Below are 27,911 nucleotides of genomic sequence, written 5' to 3'. Positions count from 1 at the left end.
AATCGATTGAGGTGACCTGGGTCGCCTTCCCCGTCGAGAAGCGTCCCGGGGACCCCTGCTGATGCACGACTCAAGAAGTTCACCACCGCACGCACATTCTGAAGTGGCATCGTAGTTTTATGGGGGGAAAAAAAAAAGGTACATCCCCTTTCAACCATCAGCGAGTGGGATATCGGACAAGGTTGGTTGTCCGCTACTCCATCGCCTTTTCGTTGAAAGGAGCACGTGAGGGTGACACAGGCGGCCTTCACCTCTCCTATTTCCCTGTTTCCCGCCCACCGGATGGGAGTGGTGGTAACATCATCGGGTCATCGACTGCTTGAAGTGAAACATGGCTTGTCCTGGCTTGCTTCTTGCTTCTTTACAGATTTCTACCTCCACTCCAAGAATAGACGCACAATTCCCTTTTCAATTTTTCACCTTAATACTTTTACAATGGTTCTCCTCGAAATGTTGTTGGCTTTCCGCAAACCAAAAAAAAAAAAAAAGAAGAGAGATCGTGCTGCCTTTGTACCCACTACCCAATCACCAATATTCCTCCGCTTTTTCAAGTTAATACAATCCTAGCTGATTCAAAGGTTGCGGTCAACTCCGGGCGGACTTCTCTCGTGATACCAGTTCCGTACAACCCCACGGTTAGAAATCCATAGCTTAAATGGAATGGGGACGAGCGGCAAGGAGTCCCTTCAAGAGGTGACTCGAATTACCCCATTCACAGTGCATCATGTGTCTCAGTGATTCACGAACTTCCGCACACATCCATCAGACAAAACACATCAACATAGCTTGCCCAACTACATAAAATTAATGTACTTAAAAAGGCACACTGTGTTACATTTTAGTTGACAATGAAATTGAACAGCCATGTCGAGGACACAATACATCCAGGTGTCAGCCCAAACCATAGCTACACGCAGCCCCCAAAAGAGAAGCATCATATAACTGCTTTTACCACCAAAAATATTTGCAAAAGGAGGTTCAGGCTTACAAACTTATGATATCTTTGCTCTAGAGAAGTCCATTTCTGGATGCTGCACAGATGCAAATATATACTGATGTCAGTAAAACAATAATTTCACTAAAGTTACCAGACATGCAAAGTTCTAAGTATTTTACCTCAGCCATAAATTTTTTCAGTATCTCCTGTTTCTGCATCTCATCACTTGTAGGAAGGCCCATGGACTTCTGTCTTTGGTCAAACTGTGCCATACAAAATAAGTAATTACAATAATCAGTAACTGGACAAATCCTGGAGTGAAAAAGGAAGAAAGGGGGGGGGGGTGGAGATTATCAGATAAAGGCTCCCCAGAGACAGAGTAGCCAGGAATGAGTGCCGCTAGATCAGGCGTTGCATGGCAACCATCCATCTCATTATAGCACTCCCAACTGGCCCACATTTATTCCACTAATCTGATTCAATCAAGAGGTCTGCAGCCCATGCAGCACAGTCACATGAAGACATCCCCTTGCATCGCTTTGTCTGCCTAAGTTCTAGAGTCTTTACCTTTTCTCCAATTTCCAAAGTCAATTATAGATAATATACACATGTTTTGCTTCCCTAAACTGAATGTAAAATCAGACCCAGATATTTCTTGCAGTAGTGTTAAGGAGAAAATAAGTTTAATTTCATGAACAGCTTAGGCCAAGTTTTGGGTGTCATTTTCAACTATAAAACAGAAAATTTTTCAGGTACACAAACTTAACAGCCTAGTATCAGCAGCAGATTTTTGTCTAAACACACATTCTGTCGTTGATACGCATAGCTTATAATGGGATAACAACAAATATATCAGATTGTCAAAAACCAACCATCATCTTCTCCACAGTTGATCGTGTTTCTGGGTCCAAGTCTGATAATTTGCTATTCTCAGGCTCCACTTTCTGAGTATCAACTTCAGGGCTCCCTTTCACCAGACACTTCCACCACTCCATCTGGTTCTGTTTGCTTAGGCATATAGAGACAAATCTCTGATCCTCTGCAAAAAGTCAAATTAACATGTAGTTAATGCATGAAACTCATTTAACCTAATAGATGAAGACAATTTCTGTTTCCATCATAGAACGATTTCTGTTTGAAGACAATTTCTATTCATAAGATACTGATACCCACTACGAACAGCAAATATTATAGATTGATAGGCACACATGATAACCATGCATAAACTTACCTAAGCTCCAAATGGAATCGTCGACCCTGATTGGCTGATAAAGTTCACCCTGCAAAGATCAGTAGAGGTAGCCCAATACTTTTAAAAGGTGCTTGGCATTAAGGTGGAACATTCCAAGTTTAAGGTAAAAGGAGCAAAAATAAACCTTTTTGTAACCAAAATATACGTACATCAATTATGGGAGGCTGACCCTTCAGCCCAAATTTAAGATGGTTCTTCTTTATCTCACATGCAATGAACCTTGATTTTGTTCCTGGAGGGACAGGAATATTTACGTTGACCTCCTGGAGTGTCTGGGTCCAAGAATAATTATCCAGATCAAGGCCATTGCCTTTGTTGGGAGCTGCTTTTTTTTGGGGTGGGGGGGAAAAAAAGTGGTCAACAATAACGCATAATAACTGTGGATGATCCTGATAATAAGTATGTAACAATCACAAGCCAACAACTACACGCCCATAACAGTGTGAACAGTCTAAAGACAACTAGTAGCCCTTCACCAAACATACAGCAGAACTTGACTGGAAAAACCAGAAAATGCACACTTTTCCCAATAAAAGGCTGAACAGATGGGTAAGAAGTCTTGGATTACGCAAGTCCTAAACCTCACTACTAAAAAGAGAAAGAACTGTTCGATTCCGCAGACAGGATAAAATAATATAACACACAACAATAGAACAGGCCAGAACCTAATAAGATGGTTTACTTAACCCTGTGAATTATGACTCCAATGAGAACATTTTAGCATTGACGATTGATTCATGTATCATATTAGCAAGCTCAAGTACAAGCTCAAATCAATGTAAATGTAGGTTGAGCTAAATTTAAGATTGGAACTGCATGCAGTTTTATTCAAACCGAAAACTCGTGACTCAGGGTTAAACAATTTCCCATTTGACATATTCTTGAGGCAAAAGGAATTTGGTAAATTACAAGTCATAAAACGATAAATTACAGGCAAAAGATAATAGCTGAAATGAGTTAACAGGCAAAAACTTATATCGCATCAAACTCAAATTCAGGCCTAGTCACAGTACAACTTGGTTTGGTTCGTTTCTAAATAAGGACTTGATCTGAACATAATCAATCAGTAAACTTCTCTTAAGAAAGTTTATACAGCTTAAGTAGGTTAGGCAACTGTCTGACGTATGCTGGGTACATACTTTCTTTTCCTGATCAATGAAATATTACTTTTGCTTTTGAAAAAGTAAAAAGAAAAAAGAAGCAGTTAACTTGCCAAAATAGCATTTCACAAGTTTCAGTGAATGAAAATCAACAAGCAAAAAAAACCATGCAGTTGTTGTAAATTATGACTTATTTTTCTCTATGGTTAATACAAAGACAAACGACAAAGCAGTTCTAAAAAGTAAAAAAAAAAAAAAAAAATGCAACTAGGTGTTACACTTAAATAGTGCTAAAATTTTACACGAGAAGGACAACACTCACAGCATTCATTTTCTCATCCAAATTCAAACAATAGTCCCTAACACAAACAGCGCAACTAGTTGTAACACTAAAATGCTGAATTTTACACCAAAACAGCAAACATTAACAGTAATCAGTTTTCGTTTCCACATTCAAGCTCCACTGCCCCCACAAACACCTAAATGCACGACAGGGAAACGTTAAGAAAACCAAGCAAAGGCTGCATCAAACTTTATATACCATATATTAACAAGCAACCAAAATTACACAGAAGGAATAGCACTTTAGACCAATCAGTTTATCGAGAGATCTCAACTGGAGTGATGATGACCCCCAAAAAAAAAGAAAAGAAAAGAAAAAGAAATACCTCGAGGTCCCTTGTCATCATCTTTTGCGTCCTCCTTGGCCTCGCTAATCATCTTACTCTCCACTTCCACGTCCTTGACTTCTTCCTTAACCACCGCCTGAGGCATGTCTTCCTTGATTTTCTTTTCAGCATTACCATTAACTGGAGCCGCCTTTTCTTTCCTCTTCCTCTCCTCGGCCTCCACCTTATCCTTCACCTGACGCACCACCGCGTTCACATCTTTCACCAAAGAATCGCTCTTGAAAAGATCGGACTCCTTCGCCAAGAACTCCAACGCCGCCTCCAGAAACCCCAACGGATTTGACGGATCAAGAACGGCGTTAAAAGGCTTTACCGATGATGAAGAAGATATCGGCTTCTGTTGATCTTCTTCTTCGTAATCGGAGAGTATCGCCATTTGATCGATTGAATATTTGTTGAAGCTGATGTTAGGGTTTATGAGATTTCGGTGGGTTTTGGATTTTAAGCGGAGAATGACTTAGCTCAGCTGAAGAGTTAAAGAAAACGCTCTCTACAGTCCACCCATTCGAGAATTCCAGAACACCTTTATTTGTAAAAACGTCCTCGAGAAGTTTCAGATTTAAAGACGTGCCCTCCACTCCATTTGCGGCTTTCCTATAATCATTTTGTTGTATATAAAACGGGAAAAATCGTTCAAAACGTCCATCGTATCTTACAAAATGACGTTTTTCGTCTCTCGCTTTCAAAAGTGTAAGGCCTTGTTTGGATTGTTTATTTTCATCGAAAAATATTGTCATTTTTTCCTCACATATATCAAATCACTACAGTAATTTTTCTATGAAAAATGACGGAAAATGCAATCCAAACACAACCTAATTTTACGTGCTTTATAAATTCACATTAACCAAATTTGGTCCTACCTAAGTTTTCGACTAATTTTTTGTCGAAATCCACAGGATAACTTGCATGTGATTACTTTTTAAGGGCAAAATTATCAAATCAAATTTTTACATAATTTGATTCATAATTCCTCACATTTCACAAAATGAATTTTTTCGCCCTTAACATTTTACAAAATGAATTTTTTCGTTCTTCACATTTCAAAAAATGAATTTTTCTATCTCTCATATTTTTCAAAGTGAATTTTTTCATCCCTCATTAATCATGTGTATGAATAACTTTTTTTCTATAAACCCACGTATGTGTTTATTTGATTTTAGCTGAACAGAACAAATATTATGTAATTTATCTCTGTTTGATTTCATCTAAACATGCTAATCGTAGTTATACACATACTATTCTATAAACATATATAGAGGTTTAAACTAATGATTTTGTTTGAAACCCATGTATATATTTATATGATTTCACCATTTGAACCTATTTAATATTTGTGACCTTTCTCTTTTGATAATAATTTATTTATTGAGTTGTATATTAAGGTCATCTAATTAATGGATCCTAACTCGAATTCTATAATTGTGTTAACAAATTTTAGTTTAAATCTAAAATTTCTACTTGATACTTTTAAAACTAACAGTTGAATTAATTGTCTTGTAATTGTTTTAAAAATTGAAAGTGTCAAACATTTTTTTTTGTCATACTTTTCTTTTGTTTATTTTTTCTGTCCAAATTTAATTTGATATAAACACTCGATAATATTTATGATTCAAAGTCTTCTTTATTTTTAAATTTCGAGTAAAAGAAAATGAATATAAGTGAAAAGTTAACAATTTTTTTAAATCCATGAACATATGTATTTGATTTCACTTGAGCAGTACGAATAGTATATAATATATCTCTATTTGATTTCACATGTTATTTGTACTGTTCAGGTGAAATCAAATAAATATATACATTGATTTAAAAAAATTATCACACACGTGATCAATAAAAGATGAAAAAATTCATTTTGAAAAATGTGAATAATGAAAAAATTCATTTTGTGAAATGTAAGGGACGAAAAAATTTATTTTATGAAATGTGAGAGATTATGAATTGAATTATATAAAATATGAATTGACAATTTTGCCCTTAAAATATGATCGCGTGCCAGGTACGTGGTAAATTCCGACCAAAAACTAATCGAAAACTTATAAAAACTGATTGTAAATAGTACCCAACACCGCTTCTTGACCATGTAGTTTACTTTTCCAAATTGTTTGATAAACAAAAAGAAACTTGCTACCGGCTAACAATTTATTTTAAAAACTTATCTCTTTCTCTTATATTGTTCAAACTGATACAATTACCCATAGTTTAGATTCCTTTTTTACAACTTAAATGCATAGTCACGTTTACGAATAATTTAACTTTAATTAACCTCTTTGGATTCCTATTGTTCAAAAAATTAAAAGAAATAGACAAAATGAATGTTCAGTGTACACTAATTAACAAATAAAATTTATGAAAGAGAAGTTTTTGATTATTTACATTTATAATTTTAAAAAAATACTTTGTAAGATAGGAAATATATATATATATATATTTTGGAATACGTTACTTTTTGGAAAGTCCAAAAGAATGTTCCTTCATAGGTCTTAATAATGCATGCATCAATTTATAATATATTTAAAGGTATTATAAAATAAAAAACCAATCTAAAGTTTTCAATATAGAAGGCAGTATTGTAACTTTAAATTATTACGTGGATATATTAGCCATTTAATCCAGTTCACAAAATAAATACCAAATTCTGTGAAACTTATTTTGGAGTGCTAAAATCATGTCTATCGAAACAATTCACTGAACTTTTTAGTTTCTTTTTTTAACACAAATGCAAGGATTCGAATCTTCAAACTCATTAGTTACACTTTAACCCTTATAATATTCGACCCATTCTTTCCTACCAAACTTTTTATTGTGGCTATCGAGGAATAATAGGTACTGTAATTCATTAGTGTCACCGACGCACCATACGTTGACGGGTCCCAAACTTGGTCTTTAATAATTAAGTCACCGTAATCTTGTAATGTTTGTAGCATGACACCATTATTGGTTGCATTACATATCATGACAGATCTCAACATCAGTTTTAAAATTGAACCGGCTTGACAGTAAATCTGAGGGAACAGACATACACAAATATCTATGGACATATCTGAATTTATTTCATATTTGAGTCTATTTCGGCAGATCTCATCATCTTTATTAGAGCTTGCAACCGTTGATTAGTAGATCTGATGATTGCAACATGCACAGAGTGTGCTGCAGCGATTTATTATACGATGGAATGATTTTAAAATTTATGATATTTTTTAGATCTGTTCGTAATTTTCCAGGTCTTATGTATTTGTTAAATTACAGATCTACAATTTTAGTGCATGTGTTATCGGCCATTAGAACAGCAATGTGTATATCAATTGTTTTGGACGATTTCCAGTCATCCGCTAATGAAATATGTTTTATTATCAAAAAAAATAAGCGTATATTCTTATTAATAATCACATCTTTATTCTTAAAATCAGCAAATAAATTGTAGAGGTTTTGAGGGCCGCCATTTAGCTTCCAGGTACTAACTTCGAATCCTCACATCTCAATATGTGTAGATAATTGTGTATATTTTTAAAACAAGTTTATTTTTTCCAATTGTCCGTCCCAATTTTATGGTACTACAATGTATACGCTAATACAATAACTGTACACACAATGACAATAACACTTTCCAATTTCAATAAATTTTGATTTTTTTTTAAAACCATGTCCTATGATCAATTTAATTCATCCAATTTTAAATTAAATTCATTCTTACCATTAATTGCAGCCTAGAATCCAAACTTCGATTATAGGATCCAATATCTACATATAGGATAGATCCATCATGGACGGAGGAGGAGTAGAAATATAAAAGAATGTACAACTTGGCTGATGGATGGATCTCAGAAAGGTCGCTCTAGTCGCTTTCCGCCTCTGCAAGTTTCCCAAACTGCAGACGCATATTGACTTTTGATTTTATTTGATTTTTTATTGATAGACTTACACTATCCTATGCAAAAGGAAGGGGGCAGGAAATGCCCATAAACAATTTGGGAGAAATGTACTGTTATCGGACCAAATGGATGCGCTACATTGAACTTTGATTTTGTGTTTTTTTTGTCAAACAAGATAAACATACATTACTTTATATTAAGGAGAAGGAGGACCCGAAGAGCTCTATGAATAATTCGGAGGAAATTAAATCACTATCGATCTAACAGGTGCGTAATCCAAACGATGTCTACGCATCTGCTGAAAAGCTTAGGCCTTGTTTGGATTGCGGTTTTTCGCCGAAAAATTATGTTATTTTTCGTGATCACATTTTCCTATTACATTTTTTTCTCACATACATTAAATCGCTACAGTAATTTTTCCATAAAAAACGACGAAAAATATAATCCAAACGGGACCTTAAATTTTAAAATATAGATAAGAAAATTTGACCTCTCAACCTACGCGCATCTAAAAAATTAAAACTATTTTGGTGCCAACTATTCGAATTCGAGAGTTGCTGGTTAGACGCATTGACTTTTGATCGTCCTCTTAAAATATAACGCCAACATTGGTTATTGTCTACCTTTCTTCTCCTTCCTGCTCTTCCCCGTGTCTAATTCCCTTCCGGCTTCCATGAAAATGTCTTGAAGCACCTATCGCTTATCAGTATCTCTCTTTCCCACACAAAACCTACCTACATTGGTTGTTTGTAGGTATTATATGCACCTCCTCGGAAACGACTTTGCCAGCGTCAATCAACCAACTGTAAGCAGAGACTTTGAGTTGACCTGTGGTAATTGGATTGATCTTCACATATTTTTTCTCAAGTTTTTAAAACTAATTAGAGAGTTTTGTTTCGTTTATCACTTTATCGAATGCTACGCCATCGATTCTAATGTTACCTGGTACGTGCTTGTTACTATTTACTTTTGTATTTCTGCTACGATGTTTATTGATTTCTTAATTTAACTGCGGAAAGATGATTGTTATGAACTCACGATATGAGGAGCTTTGAAAACGGAAAAGGGACATATGAAGTGCTAGAGGGCCAACAGATGCGATTATTATAGCTGACCTAATAATATTAGCGGGGATAAGACTACTGTTTTTTAAGTTGGATTTTGTGGACGAATGAAATTCATTCAATAGATTTTTGGGTGAGGTAGTTAAAACATCTTTCAATTTCCCGTGATACTTAATTTGTCTAAAGCCTGTGAAGCATGACAAGAAGACTGTAATACGAACCTTTCTGAATTATGCAGCTGGTATATTCACTTTCTTTCTCTTTTCTTCTTCCCCCTTTTCACATTTTAGCAGAGTCATATCCCAGAACATCAGGAGGAAAAGAAGGAAGGGGCAGTTTCAACTAATGGCCTCTGACAGGGAGATTTTTAGTCTTTCAGGACCACTGAAGTTAACTGTGATCGATTGGTATGGCCATCCTTGTTAATAATTTGTTCGTTTAACCATGAGTTCAAACTCAAATGATGCGCGCAACTTTTCTATGGCTGGACTGGATATAGTTCTAATAGGATCTTTAAGAACCAGCAATCATTTGGAAGATGATTAACCTTTCAAATATCAACCATTAGGATGCGTTGTTGTCGGTATTCAAGGATCTGCTTTTCTGCCAACTAATAGCCTTCTATATATCTCATGATCAGAAGCAAGAAAATTTTGTGAGTTGTACAACTCACGAAATGATTTTCTGTCTAGGGTGGATGAGTTCAGAGTCTTACGTTATCTGCTCTTTGTGCAGTCAATTGTCCCTGAGAATACAATTTGATGTCTTGCAGGACAAATGCCCATCATAGGAGGTCCATTGCGGCTAGCTTGGTTCAGGGTGTCTACATTCTTGAACGTGATCGGCAGGAGAACCGGCAAAGCGCAAATGCTCTTGCTTCTCCTTGGTGGGAATTCTTTAATTTCCAGCTAGTCCATGTGCTTGTGGATCCTGATGATCTGTCGTTCTTTGGCTCCATTTACGAACTGAGACTATCTCATTCCTCTTGCAACTATTTGGCTCAAACTCCTCCCAGATACGTCGTTGCTTTCAGAGGCACAATCACTAAACCAGGCAGCAGGTCACAGGATCTCAAGTTGGATCTCCAGTTCATGAAAAACAAACTTCAGCACAGCTCCCGTTTCCACCTTGGGTTGCAAGCCGTTCAGAATATTGTTTCTAAAGCTGGAGGTGCCAGTATCTGGTTAGCTGGTCACTCTTTGGGCTCAGCAATAGCGTTACTTGTTGGAAGGAATATGGTTAAGTTGGGTTATCATCTTGAAACATACCTGTTCAATCCACCTTTCGCTTCTCTTCCACTCGAAAAGATAAAGAATGAGAAGTTGAAGCATGGCGCCCGCATTGCAGTGAGTGTCATCACTGCTGGGCTTGCAGCTGCAGTGAAGCTTAACAGCCAAAAGCCACATCAGGACGATGAATTTCGTGTTTTGTCTGCTTGGATACCGTACTTGTTTGTCAATGCATCTGATCCTATTTGCTCCGAATATCTTGGGTATTTTACACACAGGGAGAAGATGATGACAATTGCCGGTGGCAAAATTGGAAGGATTGCAGCACAGAACTCCATTGCGAGTATCATATCCACGGCTAGGGGGAACAAGAGCGAAGCGTGTCATCTCCTTCCTTCTGCATATGTAACGACTAATCTCGGCCCTTGTCAGGATTTTAAGCAAGCTCATGGAATTCACCAATGGTGGAGACCAGATCTTCATCTCGAGTACAAGCTGCATCAGTACAGATGAAATTTGTTGATTTTGAAGGAAACGGCCGACAACTCCTTTTGGGGAACCTGAGTCAATTGCTAGTCTGTGTTGGTAAAAAAAGACTAGCGCGTGCTTTGTCACATCCATCTTGGGATTTGTTTCTCCAAAATTCATTTGTTCATTCATTGTTAAGCTGGCCAAACTCGTACCTTAAATTAATTGTAAGATTTGCCCTTGATTCAAACGACACCAGCCATTCTTGAACTATCAAGCATGAGCATGGGCACAATGGAAGATCTATTTAATTGGAGTATTTGCTTGTCGAGTGATAGAGTGGTTATTTTATTTGATTTATGGTTTTATCATTCAAATCATATATCAGTGGAAATCGTTTATCGTTAAGAGTCAATTTCTAATGTGAGTCCAAATCATTCAGGCCTAATTTTTTTGATGGATCTAAATACCAATTCAACTTGTTGCACTTAGGCCGTAAGAATTTCTTTACGCCAGCCCAAAGAAGTCAGGCCGAATCATTCCTTTTCTTTCCTTCTTTTTTTTTCCTAAGATAACAAAAAAGCATGGAAGGGTTCGAGTTCCGGGTGCACTCACTCTGTTTTTTTTTTTATTTATTTATTTTCAATACAAGAAATATTCCAGTTTTGCCAGACTAGTCTCCCTGCTTCTGCCCCTAAGGATATACAAGCGAAAACGATAGAGAGATACAAGCGGAAGCGGTAGAGAGGTGATTCAAACACGGAACCTCATGACCTAACTAGATTGCCCCGAGTCCATTCGAACCAACCTCAAGGTGCGTGCACTCACTATGTTATAAATACCAAAATTTGTGTCAGTGGTGATGGCATTGGCAAACTTTTGTACCGAATGGACTCCCGAAATCATACATCTGTTGTACTTTTGTTTAGCAAACCGGACTAGAAAGTACTCCAAAGAGATGCGGAAGTTTCATAAAGTTGACTCGTCCGCATCAGGTGCTAGCAAGGAGGCATGAATGAGTTAATTCAGCGCTGCTTTTGCCGGCTCTGCTCAATCTGGATAGAATATATATACATACATATTATAGAAGTAGACACATTTTTGCATGGACCACCCACCTTGATGATGGCGAATTCAATTGAAATTGATGAATCAACAACCATATGTGCTATGATATGCGTTGCAGTCTGGCAGATTGGCACATTTTTTAGTGATTAATTATAATGGTAGGGACGCGAACGCGACCTGCGGAGCCATCCCAAATTTTAGCCACCCGCTGCATTAAGTATTAACACAACACCCACCTGCAACTGCCGGCGCAAACCTCTCATGTTTTCCACCAGTTTCGTTCGTGCCAACAAAATTTCTTCCTGGCTGGCTGCATCATTATTATTATTGAGGGTGTTTACACTTTACACACACTACTCTACTGAGTAGTGTGTGTGTGTGTGTGTGACCGTAATCGTCCTCCCATGTGGTGGTGGTGGTGGTGGTGGATGGTATGTCCGATCAATTGATTCGTATGCTGTCACGATTACAATTTGGCCATGCATCTTCATGGCCCATTAAGATTATTGTCTCTTTAAACAAAATTCATCATCTGGCTAAGGGTCCTGTGGACGGCATTCACTTTTCAAAGCTGGTCTCTTTGAACAAAATTCATCATCTGGCATCTGGCAAAGCCCTGAGGGGGTCCTGTTTGACGGTATTCGCTTTATTATTATCTGATGATTATCGGCAGCTTCTTGACGTTGTGCATGTGGGCAATCAATTCGACTTATAACGATGGTTGTGTTGCGTTTCTCTTCTTTATTTTCACCGCGTTAATTTCGCGGAAATTTTTACTACTATAAACGAGATTGGGATCGGGAGATCAACAAACTCCTCTATAACTTGATTTGCACTTTAGAACGATGACGGTAGTTGTGTTGTGTTATATTGTTTGGATTAATCTTCTATACAGAGACAGTGTATACACTTTTATCATTGGATACACGATATATAATCCAAATTGCATATGTGTCATGGATCTAACCGTGACAGTGTATACACTATCAGTGTATATAAGATTTACTCATATTATTTACTGTTCAGGCGTTCGGTAACAACTATCAACAAGTAATAAAAAATACTCCCTCCGTCCCGTTTTCTTAGTCTTGGTTTTTTTTTCACACAGATTAAGAAAGTGTAATTAATTTGGTTGGAAACATAAATTTAGATTAATAATTTCCTAAAATACCCTTATGCTAATCAATGCAGTCAATGTATTTAATGTATTGGAAAAACTCAATGTATTCAATGTAGTGGGTTAGTATTTAATAACAATGTATTAATAACAAGATATTTAATAAGGGTATTTTAGACAATTTGAAAGATTACTACATTTTTTAATGGGAAAGTGTACTATAATTTGGGACGGACGAAAAAGGAAAACAAGACTAACAAAGTGGGACGGAAGGAGTAAATAAATGGTTTGTATCGTGGAAACTGAAAAGGCTCCATTTTCTTCGTGCTACCCACCCTTTACAGAAACGAAAGGCAAGTCGCCATCCAACAGAACTCTGGATCACTGATCAAAAAACGACGCCTGGCTTGTTTAGCAAAGTCCATTGGCTTGTCAAAAGCGATTAATTGCTAATCACCGGAATCATAATTATTATTACGTTAGATGTTGATTTCTTCCTTCCTTCCTTCCTTCACTCGTGATCATGACTCATTAGGGACCCCTAAAGAGCACCTTTTCCCCCCCTTTTAGGTTTCCTTTTCATGCTGTCAATTATACATGATTTGTGGTGAATTGAATTCACATGATTCTTCTTAATCCAACTTAATATAAGAGCAGATGATGTTCCCAAAATGGAAGTGAGTTCAGGGGCTTGTATCGTCATCAATCAATAGTATAAATGTGGCAAATACGAATGAGAAGGAAAGTGAAGGTGAAATTAGGACCAGTTTATTCATGCTAGTTGGCGCTTTGTTTGGATTGCTTGTTTTCGTCGGAAAATATTGTCGTTTTTCGTGATCACATTTTTCTATCACATTTTTCCCTTACATATATCAAATCGCTACAGTAATTTTTTCATAAAAAATGACGGAAAATGCAATCCAAACACAGCTGACTTTAATTGAACCCAAATTTTCCTCCTTAAGCTGACCCCATAGGTTTTACATCTGCTCATCTGTCTACCGCTTCAATGCCAAATCAAATGGAGATTCATGTGTACGATAGATTGTGAATATAAAATCAAAAGGCTGTGGTCAAGTCAACCCATGTGTTTGGGTTGGGGCTATGTTTCTTTGGTGTCCCCATAACCATGGCTGTGGAGATGTGCACATACTTGTTTGTTGAGAGTCGATAGTCCACCTCACTTCTAATTACCACAACCACAGAAGGAAGGGGGAAAAAAAAAGAAGAAGAAGCATTTTGTTTCTAGTTCATGTTTAGTCTTTTTTGCCTTTTCATTTTCAGTACAATAATGAAACTGAGGGGTTCTAACGAGGGCCGAGGAAGAACTTAGGATACAGAAGAGGTAATTGCCAATACTCTACGTATATTGCTCCGTTTAGATTAATCGTTTTTCAAATACAATGTTACAGTAATACATAATAATTTAAAAAATATATCATCCATATAATATATCGTGTATGTCAAATTATAAAAATTTTTCATATATATTGTTACAGTAAAATTTTTTAAAAAAATTAAAAAAAAAACTAATTCAAACGGAGACGATATATTGTAAATGCTGGAACGGTTTCTTTGTAGTAGTATACTAGTATTATATTTAGTCATGAATGCAGCTACAAAATATAATAATATTGGGAATCTGAAAGCCGTCTCACAAGACATTAATCAAGCTTTAGGTTTGTGGTAGGGATGAATCAGGTAGTTTGGGAACGAGCGTGAGAGGTTGGAATTTCGATTCTTTCTATTTACATTATAGAAAAGAAAAGAAAAGAAGCTTTGCGTTGGATATTAATTACCTAATGAATGGAGTAATAATAATGCAGCATCCTTGGACCTTAATAAATGATGCATGCGTAGACCGGTTTGTGGCAGTGGGGACAGTCGGATGTGCTGTTAAATGACATCACAATTGTGTTTGCGCCGCGGCCGGGGTCAGCAATTCTCTCTCAATCTGCATTCGCCAGCTCAGTTTATAACTTTACAGTAAGTTTTGTAGATTACAATTTATCCAAACTTCGCCTTGGATGTGATATTCTTGACTTGACTACTTGCATTAAGGCCGGCAACCTTTTTTTTTCACTCGGATAAAAGTCAAATTATTGAAAATTATTCAATACAATTTGATTTATATCACCCATCCATGCTAAGGCGGATAACTTGATAGGTGTTTGGATCATTTGACAGCATTTGGGTATATAAGGGTGTGTTTGGATAGGAATTAGTACTCTGAAAGCATTTGATAGGATATACTCCCTCCCTTTTTTTATAACTGACGTTTAAGGTTTTGCACATCAATTAAGAAAAATTTTTCATTGTTTAAATCTGTACACTACTTTCCTTTTGTACCCTCATTAATTGTTCAATTCACCCATGTTTTCTCTCACTAGAATACTAAATGGTGCTGTTTTACTAGGCCAAAAGCAATGCAAACAACTCCCACCAAACTAGAATAGTAATTAAGAACCCTGTATTGGAAAAGAAAAATAAAAGGGTAAATTTGTGAAAAAATAATTAATATTGTATGGGGATAATAAAACGACAGATAAAAGTACACTAGAGCAAATTTCTTAAACGTCAGTTATAAAAAAAAAGGAGGGAGTAATATAAGGACAAATGGTAATATTCACAAGTCACAACTGCATAAGGGTGGATCACCCCCAAAACCACCCCCCCCCCCAACCCAAAACTTACACACACACAAATGGAAAAAAAAAAAAAAAAAAACCCCCTCTTTTACTTTCTGGAGAAATTGATGTGGGATGGCAGAAATGACGCACAATCATCGCTAGCACGATTCAGCAGTCACTACTATTTGTTTGATCATTAGAGGCTTACTTCGTCCTTACGCTTTTTTCATTTGCTTTTTGGTGGTCTAAGATGAGAAAATTGCAAATTTGAAGGGTTTGGAGGTGCATGATAAAGTAAGGTCGCCTTTAAAATAAGAACTCAACCAGAAGTATCGTTAAAGGCAATTTATTGTTGAAATGGAAAGATATGTAGATAAAATAAAGCAATCTTGTTTGGAATCCGAATCCATCCGTTATCCACTGCCTGTAACATGAATAATAACGAACCAACCATCCAATCTGCCAATTTGCATACAATGGAAATTGCATGTGAGTACTAAATACCGTCAGTCAGTCAACGAGTGAAGAGAGTGTTTTGATATCTCTTTTTTTTTTTCAATAATATTTTGCTTGTACTATAAATATATTTTTCATCTCATCCTTTTATATTTTTAATTATTTTTTACCTCACATATATTACATCAATGTGCCCTGTTTGGATCGTCATTTTCTGCCAAAAAATTGCGTCGTTTTCCGTGATCACATTTTTCTATTACCTTTTTTTCCTCGCATACATCAAATCGCTATAATAAATTTTCCATGAAAAATACAATTGAAACGGAGAAGTCAGTGTGTACTATTGAGGGGATAATTTTAGACGCTGCTTCCTATGAAGTTCCTTACCGTTGAAGCCACCTCTCTCATACCTTAGTTAAGAAACACACACACACACTGGATATAAACTGAACCCACAACCCAGGCATATGCTGACTTCCGGGTTGAAGCCACCTCTCTCGAGGCATGAAAAATTGTGAAGCCTCTCCTAAAAAGTATTATATTACGGTATCAATTGGTGCTATAAGTAGAAAATGTCTAGTAAATAATCTATTATTGTTTATTTAAACTCATTATTGTTCGTTCAGCATTTTGTAGAGTTTGCAAATGCCATTATAATGCTTCGACAATGCGTACCAAGGGGTAAGTGTAATTTCTTAAACTTTAAGGAGGTGACCGCAATCATCATATTTCTCAGGAAAGGTTTCTGAAATTATGCCTGGTATCAAAGTGAAGTACTTAAAGTGTTACATCTAATTGGCATTAGAGTAATCAAATCCCATTCGTAAACCATATACTACAGTGGGTAATCAATCAAATTTCATGCTATAAAGGAATAAAGGAGTCCGAGATTTGCTTGTATATTGATTGCTTCCTTAATTCCGTTTCTTCCTTTCTCTATCATCCCCAACTGATGAAAAATCAAGTGCATGACTTGATGAAGTGCATGCGATTTCCTAGAATTTGACTATTGTGAAACTGGGCCCGAGATTTTGAAATTCATCTGCTCTTTGTCTGAGAACGATGGATATCTATGTACAAATTCTAGCCAAAATTGATTTTCTCTTTCCCGCCTCCGTTAATGCAACACACTCTCTTGTTTAGTCCAAAATTCCAACAATTTGCTTTAGTTTATGGAACTGGATTGCCTGCAGATTCCAACATTTAAGCCGCACATGCACCCTAATTTAGGCCCTATTTGGCAATTGAGTTTTTTGGATGTTTATCTAAAAATTTTTTAAAATGTGTAAATTTTTTGATATTTTAAAATGTATAGTTTAAAAACTTTGAAATTTTTTTTGAGGTTATTGTAGCTAAATTTGTTAAAAAAAACTTGTACTCTCTTCCGTCCCACTTTGATAGTCCTGTATTCCTTTTTTATTTGTCCCAAATTATAGTCCACTTTCCAATTGAAAAATGTAGTTGTATTTTAATTTTCTTAAAATGCCCCTATTCAATGTAAGTAGTTGTTACTATAAACTTACCCCATTTAATGAGAGTTGATTCTTTTTTTACCATCAATTCAAGTTCCCATAAAGTTGTACCATATTTAATGCGAGGATATTTTAGGAAAATAATAATCTAAATTTACTTTTCCAACAAAGTTAACTACTTTTTCTTAAACTGTGTGAAAAAAGAAACAGGACTATCAAGGTGGAACGGAGGGAGTAGCGGACAAATATAGCCAAAAACTTACTTGTCAAACAAGACCTTAGATTGGCACTCAAAAAGGTAGACACCATAATTCATCACTTTCTCCCCCAAACAAGACCTTAGTTTGGCACTAAAAAGGGTAGACACCATAATTCATCACTTTCTCCCATTTTTTTTTTTGGCCCTTTTCGACCCTTGTGACAACGCTACGCGAGCTACATTTCGATCTACCCACTGGGTGTGTTTGGATTGGCAGCAAGGACAAGGCCAGTTTAAACTACGGGAAGAGGAGTATCGTATTTTAAAATAGCTTTACTTTACAGTAGCAAAGAAAATATTCTATTCTCTCGGTGGGACGGTGAGAAAAAGGAATGAAACCTCAGGCCTAAAGTTGAGGGGCCAAGAGAGTCAAGGGTTAGGGTAGAGGAATAAACCAATACGTTAGTTAACAATTCATTCTTTCTTCCTTCCGACATTACATACTGCTCTTTCTTTCTGTATTTTTTTTCATTCGGACGACAGTAAAATAATAATAATAATATGATGCATACTCCCTGCTAACAAAGGAAACGAAAACAACAGCAGAGTCAATAATAATATGAAAAAGTTTTGAAGAAAGCAGAAAAAAGCACAGAACAAGCAAGCCAATAACAACACGTCCCCCTCAGACCTCTCCTTTCCTTCTCAATCCACATCCCACTCTCCACTGTAATAACTAATAAGCGAGCGGGCAAGGCAGCAGTGTGGCGGAGGAAGTAGAAGCCAGCTAATGCCCCCCTCGACATCGACCTCACACCAAACTCTCTCTCTCTCTCTCTCTCTCTCTCGCGCGCGCACACCCACACAGAAGAACCCGCACTGACTCTCAGCATAAGTATGTATAGGGATTACGATAATTAATAGTAGTATGCTAGTACTTGACAAAATACTACTATATCCAACCGCCCAAGCTGGGATGCGGGAAAATATATAAAGCCTGCCACCCTCTTACTCTCAGTTATCTCCCCCCACGCCTCTCTCAAGTCCCGAGTCTTAATAGCGGCTTTTTTTCCTTCCACTTGAATACATTCCATTCATTTCGCCTCCAACCCATCGCATAATTTGCATTTTGCTATCCAAGAGTTCTGCATCTTTGAGTGAGTGACTTAATAATTGGTGTTTATATAATCAGCAGCCAAAATTGTAGTACGAGCAAAAAGCAGGCATGGGCTACGGCAGGCTCGTTTCGGAGCCCGGAGGCTCCTCCAGCCGCCAAATGCTTCCCGACCCCTCGGACCAACCCACCACTTCCACTCCCCGGAAAAGCAAACTCAAGCCCCTCATCATACTGGCCGCCATTCTCATCGTGGCCTCAGCCATTTCGGCGGCGGTGGTTGTCGCCCTCCGAAACAAAGCCTCCAGCGATGCCGCCCTCCACCGCAAGCCTTCCAGAGCCATCTCTCGCACCTGCAGCAAAACCCGCTACCCGGCTCTCTGCGTCGACTCCCTCCTCGACTTCCCCGGCGCGCTCACCGCCTCCGACAAGGACCTCGTCCACATTACCGTCAACATGACGCTCCAGCGCTTGGGGAAGGCGCTCTACGACGTCTCCGACATCGGCTACGTGGCCATGGACGTGGGCTCCCGCTCCGCCTACGACGACTGCCTGGAGCTCTTGGCGGACTCCGTCGACCTGCTCGCCCGCTCCCTCACCACCATGTCACCCGCCTCGACCGAAGGAGAAGGGGACGGCTCAGGCTCCTCATCCTCATCCTCATCCTCCTACGTGGGGTCCACACAGGACGTGCTGACGTGGCTGAGCGCCGCTCTGACCAACCAGGACACGTGCACGGAGGGCTTTGGGGAAGTCGGAGGCGGGAGCGTGAAGGATCAGGTGTCGGAGAAGCTGAAGGACCTGACGGAACTGGTGAGCAACTGCCTGGCGATATACTCGGCGGCGGGGGGAGACGGTGATGATTTCTCAGGGATTCCGATAGGGAACAGGCGTCGGAGGTTGATGGGCGATGATGAGGAAGGTTATGGTGGTAACCATAAACAGCAGGAGGAGGAGTTTCCGAAATGGTTACCGAGGAAGGACCGAAGGTTGTTGCAGGTGCCGGCGACGTCGATTCAAGCGGATATAATAGTGTCGAAAGACGGGAACGGAACGGTGAAAACAGTGGGGGAGGCGATCAAGAAGGCGCCAGAGCACAGCACTCGCCGGATCATTATCTACGTCAAGGCAGGAAAGTAAGTTCGTTCACTTTCAAGTTTCACCTTCACGTGGGATGAGATCTACTCTCACAAATGCCCTTTTCTTTCTTTTTTTTCTTTTTTCAGCAAGTAGTGTGACCTTTTCACCCACTTTATAGTTGCTGCCTTTTTTTTCTCTTTGGTGATTAATGACTACTATGGTTGCCATCAATTGGCTATTTGTTGCTGGCACCGTCACACGCTGAATAGTGCTCTATTACTCTCTTTTTTTTAAAAAAAAAAAAAAAAAAATTTTTGTGTTCAATGAATCATCATTTGCTGCAAAGAGTGGCGGGAAATTGTGACACCACCACCGACAAGATTTAATATTTAATATTAATTAATTGTATACGTTTGTGAGATTAATTAATATGACACCACCACCGACAGTCATATTAATTAATTGTTCAACATTTGTCATCTTTCAGGTACGAGGAGGATAATTTGAAAGTTGGAAGGAAGAAGACGAATTTGATGTTCATCGGGGATGGAAAAGGCAAGACGGTGATTTCAGGCGGAAAGAGCATTTTCGACAAAGTCACCACATTCCACACCGCGTCTTTCGGTATGTAAAAACCAACGGCCTTTTGTGTTCTTTCAATTATTATTATTTTTTCTCTTAAGCTGTGGTAATTAGTACGTAGTAAAAGGCGTCTTTGGCTTGCTTTACTTTATATATACACACACACACATATATATATATATATATATATATATATATATATATATATATATACATACACACACACACATTGAGGGCAGAAATTTGAAGCGCTTATTTAGTTAGTACTTAGTAGCAGTAGCTTAGAATCAAACTTTTGTGTGTGGCGGAAAACAAAAAAGGGGGCATCAGATACCACCGATGTGCCAAATGAGTGTTGTGGAAGAAGAAGGAAACGATGCACGTGTCCTCTCTCTCTTTCTTTTTTCTTTTTTTTTTTTTTTTCAATTTAAGGTCGCTTTTTTAACTTTTTTGTTTGTGTGGCTTTTGCCCATAGAATCGGGCCGATACCGTTTACACTTGTTTATAGCTTAGCTCATGCATTGTATGACGAAAGATTTGTAGTCAACACCTTGACCCTTGTTTGGTCACTACTACCCATCCATATGCTTAGATGGTATAACATTATTAGGTTTGTTTGGATTGCTTCATATTTTCTCTCCTCAATTTTATTTGCTTACATCATTTTTACAATTTTCAATACATCTTTTTATGTTTCTAATATCTTTTTATCTCACATACATCATATCACAAAAAATGTTACAGTAAAAATATCCCAAATAATCCCAAATAACTTACAATCCAAACAGATTGAATAAGAGGATACAACAATTAAATTAAATGTTAGTAGCGTCTCAACATTTTCAGCTAAAAGTAAATGTTCTTCTATTTTTTTTTTTTTTTTTGTGGACGCTTGAAAACTTGGAACTTTCCCATGCTGGCTGGACAGTACGATATGTTAAATTTTGAAAAAGCTGCCTTTCCCATCTTCAACGTCGTCTACTTGGAATTACTGCACACTTGTCTGGTACTAGTAGAATACTATGAGGATAGTGATGTTGGTGGCCTCAACATAATATTATATTATTATGGGAGTTGTGGGGCATATCCCATACTGTCATACTAGTAACACGCATGCTGGTTGTGGACATCAATCGTCAACTTACGCGTTTTTGGATCATTGAATTGTGTAGTATAGACTATAGAGTCGATAGATATTCAAGCAAAGTAGTTCTTATGCGTACTCTCTTCTTGTCCTACCCACGTACTTCAGTTTTGGTAAAAGATTCCAATTATTTTCCACCCCCCGTACAGCTCTCTTCCTTGTCCTGCTTCCAAGGAGGAAGTTCCAACTTAACTTCTAGTGCAAATGTGCAATGCAATTTTTTTATTTACTCTCTATCTATCTGTCTTTGTCTGCTGCTGCGCACAGCGGCTACTGGCGCTGGCTTTATTGCAAGAGACATGACCTTTGAGAACTGGGCTGGTCCAAGTAAGCATCAGGCTGTAGCTCTTCGAGTGGGCGCCGATCATGCTGTGGTCTACCGCTGCAGCATCGTCGGCTACCAAGACACCCTCTACGTCCACTCACAGCGTCAATTTTTCCGAGAATGCGACGTCTATGGGACGGTGGACTTCATATTCGGTAATGCTGCGGTTGTGTTCCAGAACTGCACTCTAAACGCTCGCAAGCCGATGAACCTCCAGAAAAACACCGTCACTGCCCAAAACAGAAAAGACCCTAATCAAAACACCGGGATTTCTGTTCATGCATGCAGAATCCTGGCGACGCCTGATCTTGAGGCATCAAAAGGCAGCTTCCAGACGTACCTAGGCCGCCCGTGGAAACTGTACTCGCGAACGGTCTTCATGCTATCCTACATGGGCGACCATATTCACCCGAGGGGATTTCTGGAATGGAACGCAACGTTCGCTCTCGACACTCTGTACTATGGCGAGTACATGAACTACGGACCGGGAGCAGCCCTTGGACAGCGAGTAAAGTGGCCGGGCTATCGAGTGATCACGACGCCGGCGGAGGCCAGCAAGTTCACAGTTGCACAGTTCATCTTTGGATCGTCGTGGCTACCCTCAACCGGTGTTGCTTTTATGGCCGGCCTATCAACTTAAAAGAGGATGCCAGTTACTGTACGTTTTTACTCCAAACCCTCGTCCGTTCATTGGAAGGATCGTGGCGTCTTCCTATATATTTTATGTGGTCGGTTCCCTACCCACTCTACTTTTTTTTTTTTTTTTTCCCGTTATGCATATTATGACTAATAAAGTAAATCGAGTTCTGTATGGCTCAAGATGGATAGGTTTTAGGTTAAATTAATTAAAATAACTGTTCAAAATTTATTTATCATTTGCCCTGTAATGTTACTTATTATATACTGGTACTGAATGTAATTCTCAAAACCCCACTAAGTGTGAAAAAATAAATGCAAAAAGATTGCAAGAGCAAAAAGGGGATTCATTCATTCAGCTGTGTAATTTTCATGACAGCTACTGATACCGCTGTATTATATTATATTATTATATATTAAAATTGTGTTTAGATTGTATTTTTTAGAATTTTTTTTGATAAAAAAATTACTGTAATAATTTGATGTATATAAAAAAAATAATAAAAAAATATGTTCATGAAAAAAAATATAATTTTCACTAAAAAAAAAAATGGCTGCCTTGGATTCTCTCTTCCAAGAGGCAGAAGAGATCCCCCGGGGGGGGGGGGGCGGGGGGTTGGGTGATGCTGACTTAGAAACAGTAGTGCTGATGCTGATGCCTGTGTCGGTGGCAAGGGATCCCAAAAAGTAAATGCTTAAAACCAATTATAGGTGGGCGAGTCCTGGTTGAAATTAAAAGTGCGCCGCGCCCAAAATGTTCTCTCTCTCTCGGACTCGACCTTTTTTTTGTGACAAGGCTCATCCGATCCGACAATTACGTCAACTTCAGTTGAAAAATGAGTGATATAACCACAAATCAATTTTGGTTTATGGGTAAAAGCGCGCATGTCTGTGTCTGTCTGGTCCGATTTGAAACAGCCATTTCCACTCGAATTAATGCATAAAGCTAACGGTGATTTTGGGCTGCAAAATGAAAGGGCATTTACCAGAAAATCCGTTCTCACAAAGGCTTTTTCCCCTCCAAGTTTATGCGAAGTCTCGTTTACACAGGGGCGTTCGGGTCAATCCTTACGGAGTCCTATTAATTTTCTGCGATCCGGATCCGACGTCCCAACTAGACCCGAACACAGGGGCGTTCGGGTCAATCCTTACGGAGTCCTATTAATTTTCTGCGATCCGGATCCGACGTCCCAACTAGACCCGAACGTGATAAGTGCGCGGAGGAATCCAGCGGAGCGAAAACTCGAACTTGAGACCTAAGGATCACCGGTGAGAGGCGCTACCGCTGGATCATTCATGCAGGGGCTCATTTGGCTTTGTCGTAACGGAGGAAATATATATATATATATATATATATTTTTTTTCATTTTTGTTAAGAGTGACTTAGATCCGCAGAAGAAAGAATTGGTGTAAAAAAAAAAAAACTATCTAATCAGAGTCCTATAAACACTGCTAGAATGTATTTCAAGCGTTAGACTTTTAAAAATATAAAATTAATTAAAAAAATCATATAAATATAAGAGGATTAATTATTAGTGTACTTATATACATGATAAGTTGACTAAAATGTAGATGTGTTGACAAATACTTATAAAACACCCATTAAAAAAAAACCCAAAAAATTTTGAAAATTCAAATGGGGGGATTATTCTTCATGGTAATTAGATTCCTTCGTGACCAACAAATACCAGCTAAATTGGTGGACTCCTCTCAATCAGAGAAAACAACGGCACTTGAAAGAACAAAAATTTGACGAGACTTTTACAAGGAAAGTGATGCTTTCAATTCTCAGTTTCAACAGTCATAATGCTCAAAAGAGGAGCGCAGGATATGGCAACAAGTTCCAGGACATCAGGGGTGGGGATATGGGATAAACAGAGCGGAGTTAAGCGCAACAAAGTTATAGGGTCGCGATGTAGGACTACCATGGATGAACAGAGAGATTAAGCAGCATCCTTGGCCGTCCGTCCTCCATTCGACCAGTCACAATGTTCTATCTACGTACATTCTACCTACCTACATATTTACTTGCAGACATGCCATCAAGGTAACGATCCATGATCAATGACACCGACTCGAGGAATGCTGCTTCGCTCATTCCAGGAAGCACAGCTCCTTGTGCTTCTCGGACAATTTGCTCAAGAGCCGATTTCTTCTTCAGTGTTTCCCTGCACATGATGCTTCCAATTAGAAATGCATTAAGCCCTCTCTCTGCGCCTTTTTTCAGCAGCATGGTGGAGATGCGAAGGATGCGCGCGCAATCAAATGGAAGTTCCCATCCATGCAGCCTCAAAAGCTCAATGTCTTTCTCAGCGTCAAGCGAGTTTATGTAGCCAATTATCTCTGGCGAAAACGGTTGGCGTGCTTGAGGCCAATTGAGCCAATCAAAGGTGCAGTCTTTGAACTGCAGCAAGGAAACAACAAGAAAAAACGCAAACCAATGGAAGAACAATACAAATCAGAAAGAAGAAACACAGGATGGGAAAGAAATAAACCTCAAAACAATGACAATGATCAAGGTAATCTAAAACCCTCACGAATGGAAATCTCACTATTGGTCGTTGCCGTACCCATAAAAGTACGATGCAAAATATACTAGACTTCTTTCAAATGAACTTTTGTCCTAAAGCTACCGACTTTAAGTATCTCTGCACAAAAAAAACTAGGCACCTTTCTCAGGAAACTACTTGTTACCAGAGTGTAACATCAAAATCTGACACTTATATGTTTTGGAAGTTGGAACAGGATGTAGCCTCGGATTTAATTTCCAATTAACACGGGCATCGGGACACCATCATTAACCTCAAATGCTTATGATAGTACAGAACACATGACACTTTCTAGGTGAATTAACTCCCAAAGCACCCAATGTAACCCCTGCCTTTAGCGTCCTTAAAATTTCAAATGGTTACAATAAGTTATATCAAGTCGTCATGTAGAAAGTTCGATGTGCTTACATTTTCAGGCAAGCAGTAGCCATGATCAATTGGAACGAGGTTAATCCGACCTTCTCCCGAATCTTTGCAAACCAAGATGTTGCCAGCATGCCTGTCTGCATTTGCTAACCTAATATCCAGAACACAAATCTTGTGTACTTCATCCACAGGAAAATTACGGGGCCCCATGTCCTCACAACTGCCGCAGTTCTCCATGAACAATTGGAGTGATCCAACCTTGGTATTCTTATAGGATGGGTGAAAGCCCTCAGAATAATTGAATGCTTCATGTTGACACTTGACAATCACAGTTGGGGGAACGCCAGCAAAGCCTTTCTCATTCTTAAGATACGAGCATTGTCCACCCTTCGGATGATCCAAGATGTATGCTGCAACTTCCCTTACAGCCCCTTCACCAACTCGTGTCCCTTTTTTCAACCCTTCACCATTGACGGACAAGGGAACCCCTCTAGGGTTGTTTACAGCCATGGGTTCCTCATCAACTGGCTTAAATACAGAAATATACTGCTGACCAGATGAATCTTGCATGAAATAAACACCCCCTGACCCCTCAGACGACATAATCGGTGGATTACCCTTCTCCAGTCCATGGTAAGTGGCATCAACAAGTTGCTTAATCACAGATGATAGCGTAATATTTGGATTGACTACTAGTGGTTCCAAAAAGAATTCTTTCTCCAAAGGCTTTATGGCAGCAACTGGAAGTTTCTCAACTAATGATTCCTCCTCAGAACTTCTCTCATCTACTGAGTCAACCCTCCTACTCTTATCAACTTCTGATGCAACAATCGAGACTTCAAAATCTTTTTCAACAGGCTTAGCTCTAACTTTTGCTGACTTACGGACAAGCAAGTGTATTACTGCTTCATTGCTCTTACAAATATCATCAATGAGCCTCTGATCTTCTAGTTCCTCACCATCACATACTAACTCCCGATCCTTGAGATCGAGAAATTCATTCCCGCTTCTAGCAATCTGCTGTTTCACATAGCCCACATTTCTCTTTCTTCCAACATGGAACTCAAACTCTTTCCCACAAACAGTTCTAACAGTAATCGCCTGGAGATCTGATAGCCTAAGGACCAAATGCAACACATTCCCATCAGTGACCCCATAGTCCTGAACACGGGAATTATTCCGCGATAATTCTTTCCCATCAAAGACAAGTTTTTGATTCTTCACAAAAAATCCCTTACGGTTCTGTATCCTGAGCTTTACAGAAGCAATAGAATCAGACCCCATTACCTGCATAGGAATCACAGACCCTCCAATTGCAAGGAAAATTACGATGGATTCATTTGAAAACGCCCCATTTCTACCCAAGACACGACCAGGAAAGTTCCAATAATCTTCATAAACAGGAGCAAGAGCCACACTGGCAATCGACATTGCAGCTGCTCCAATAGATAATCCTCCCCTGTATATCAAGCGGTAAAGTTCTCAATTTTTTAAGAGCCCACCACAACAATCACGAAGTTTGGTTCTTCAACTGCCTAATTAGTCAACCACTTGACAAAACCATACAACACGTTAAAATTCCAGAAACCTATCAATCCACAAACAACAATTTATCACGTCAGAACCAAGAACCCAAGAATATTCTGTCACAAATCAAGAACCAAAATTTAGCCTGAAGGGACTGAGTACAAGGAAATGAGGCAGAACCCTTACATCGATAGTAGTAAACAAAGCACAAGGATTTGTAATATTGTGGTGCTATGACCTGAAACTCAATTGCACCGCCCTTCAACACATTCTCAACCTGCAAGATACACCATCGCCAAAAGCAAAAGCTTTTTCCACTAAGAAGGCAGAAAGTTTTTGCCTTCTCAGGATTCCCGAGTACCAATTATGGTCTAAACAAGAAAAACCAACCGAAGTTAAACGTGGTACATCTTGACTTCAACAATGTCTAATAGGCTAGGAAAAAATTTGAACTTCTTATCGGGAAGAGGCAAAAGGAAAGTTCAAAGCAGAGCGTGGCAAATTGCAGAACAAATTGTAAGTAAAATTGAAGGGAAATTATCGAAGGATCTATCCAAAACCCAAAATATTTTCTTCTCCAATATCCATGATCACCTCCTGCGTTTTTTTTTTTTTTTTTTTTTTGGTTCAAGAGGATTTTTTTCCCCCCGTTTCTTGCACTGCACTCACTTTGCAGGAGGAGATTTTTTTACCGGGGGCACAGACAGGGAGTGTGATGAGTGAAAATTTTTACTACCATTTGCATTGGGGGCTAATTTGGATTTACCAGCACAGCTGCGTAGATGTAGCCGTAGTGTTGCTGGAGGCCCCACGGAAATGATGACACGTAAGCACTTTCACCGCAAGAATCGGGAGACCTTACTACCATGTTCTAGAACTTTACATAGATTTGAAAAGAGGTTAAAAAATAATTTTAAAAAAGTTCTTCCTCTTTTTATTTTTTTGTTTTCTTTAAGGGATAATATCAGAGACCTCCCTTGAGCTTTATCCTAATATCACTTTCCGCGCTTGAAGTTTTAAAAATAATCACTTACCTCT

General features: G+C 38.5%; 4 protein-coding genes across 12 annotated transcripts; 2 read left to right on the top strand and 2 right to left on the bottom strand.

Moving 5' to 3' along the window:
* Positions 1-782: 782 nt before the first annotated feature.
* LOC140027658 (protein BOBBER 1-like) lies at positions 783-4,511 on the bottom strand. The gene is made up of 6 exons (XM_072073305.1): positions 3,958-4,511; positions 2,339-2,511; positions 2,169-2,217; positions 1,810-1,976; positions 1,117-1,200; positions 783-1,031 (listed from the first exon to the last, which is right to left on the bottom strand). Exons 1-6 carry the CDS (start codon positions 4,352-4,354, stop codon positions 993-995), a joined length of 909 nt encoding a protein of 302 aa, XP_071929406.1. The 5' UTR covers positions 4,355-4,511; the 3' UTR covers positions 783-992.
* Positions 4,512-8,424: 3,913 nt separating this feature from the next.
* Positions 8,425-10,927, top strand: LOC113724887 (GDSL esterase/lipase At4g10955). 8 transcript variants are annotated; one of them, XM_027247761.2, is made up of 3 exons: positions 8,425-8,680; positions 9,202-9,318; positions 9,684-10,927. In XM_027247761.2, exons 2-3 carry the CDS (start codon positions 9,257-9,259, stop codon positions 10,651-10,653), a joined length of 1,032 nt encoding a protein of 343 aa, XP_027103562.1. In that variant the 5' UTR covers positions 8,425-8,680; positions 9,202-9,256; the 3' UTR covers positions 10,654-10,927. The 8 variants fall into 8 exon arrangements, with proteins under 8 accessions (XP_027103562.1, XP_071929405.1, XP_071929404.1 ...); XM_072073304.1 differs by having other exon boundaries at positions 8,441-8,680; positions 9,205-9,566; XM_072073303.1 differs by having other exon boundaries at positions 8,441-8,680; positions 9,202-9,566.
* A 7,709-nt stretch (positions 10,928-18,636) lies between these two features.
* LOC113724886 (probable pectinesterase/pectinesterase inhibitor 34) lies at positions 18,637-22,667 on the top strand. Its single transcript, XM_027247760.2, has 3 exons — positions 18,637-19,800; positions 20,232-20,368; positions 21,738-22,667. The coding sequence occupies exons 1-3, from the start codon at positions 18,776-18,778 to the stop codon at positions 22,433-22,435; spliced, it is 1,860 nt and encodes a 619-aa protein (XP_027103561.1). The 5' UTR covers positions 18,637-18,775; the 3' UTR covers positions 22,436-22,667.
* A 1,523-nt stretch (positions 22,668-24,190) lies between these two features.
* On the bottom strand, positions 24,191-27,652 carry LOC113729937 (phosphatidylinositol 4-kinase gamma 3). Of its 2 annotated transcripts, XM_027254285.2 has the most exons (3): positions 27,060-27,652; positions 25,389-26,934; positions 24,191-24,835 (listed from the first exon to the last, which is right to left on the bottom strand). In XM_027254285.2, the coding sequence occupies exons 2-3, from the start codon at positions 26,775-26,777 to the stop codon at positions 24,440-24,442; spliced, it is 1,785 nt and encodes a 594-aa protein (XP_027110086.2). In that variant the 5' UTR covers positions 26,778-26,934; positions 27,060-27,652; the 3' UTR covers positions 24,191-24,439. The 2 variants fall into 2 exon arrangements, with proteins under 2 accessions (XP_027110086.2, XP_027110084.2); XM_027254283.2 differs by having other exon boundaries at positions 25,389-27,652.
* Positions 27,653-27,911: the final 259 nt, after the last annotated feature.

Source organism: Coffea arabica, chromosome 2c, assembly GCF_036785885.1.
Source record: "Coffea arabica cultivar ET-39 chromosome 2c, Coffea Arabica ET-39 HiFi, whole genome shotgun sequence".
In the NCBI taxonomy this organism is placed as follows: Eukaryota; Viridiplantae; Streptophyta; class Magnoliopsida; order Gentianales; family Rubiaceae; genus Coffea; species Coffea arabica.
The sequence above is the reverse complement of the archived record's forward strand: the minus strand, read 5'-3'. Positions and strand labels throughout refer to the sequence as shown.

What these genes read in the sequence shown, in the direction of transcription:
- LOC113729937 (XM_027254283.2), bottom strand. Translation starts at nt 26,777, where the DNA reads ATGTCGATTGCCAGTGTGGCTCTTGCTCCTGTTTATGAAGATTATTGG. An exon ending in GCTACTGCTTGCCTGAAAAT is followed by an intron (nt 24,836 to 25,388) that starts GTAAGCACATCG and finishes TCCTTGCTGCAG; the next exon opens with TTCAAAGACTGCACCTTTGA.
- LOC113724887 (XM_027247761.2), top strand. Translation starts at nt 9,257, where the DNA reads ATGGCCTCTGACAGGGAGATTTTTAGTCTTTCAGGACCACTGAAGTTA. An exon ending in AAGTTAACTGTGATCGATTG is followed by an intron (nt 9,319 to 9,683) that starts GTATGGCCATCC and finishes GATGTCTTGCAG; the next exon opens with GACAAATGCCCATCATAGGA.
- LOC140027658 (XM_072073305.1), bottom strand. Translation starts at nt 4,354, where the DNA reads ATGGCGATACTCTCCGATTACGAAGAAGAAGATCAACAGAAGCCGATA. An exon ending in TGATGACAAGGGACCTCGAG is followed by an intron (nt 2,512 to 3,957) that starts GTATTTCTTTTT and finishes AAAAAAAAGCAG; the next exon opens with CTCCCAACAAAGGCAATGGC. An exon ending in TGAAAAAATTTATGGCTGAG is followed by an intron (nt 1,032 to 1,116) that starts GTAAAATACTTA and finishes GCATCTGTGCAG; the next exon opens with CATCCAGAAATGGACTTCTC.
- LOC113724886 (XM_027247760.2), top strand. Translation starts at nt 18,776, where the DNA reads ATGGGCTACGGCAGGCTCGTTTCGGAGCCCGGAGGCTCCTCCAGCCGC. An exon ending in ATCTACGTCAAGGCAGGAAA is followed by an intron (nt 19,801 to 20,231) that starts GTAAGTTCGTTC and finishes GTCATCTTTCAG; the next exon opens with GTACGAGGAGGATAATTTGA. An exon ending in ATTCCACACCGCGTCTTTCG is followed by an intron (nt 20,369 to 21,737) that starts GTATGTAAAAAC and finishes TGCTGCGCACAG; the next exon opens with CGGCTACTGGCGCTGGCTTT.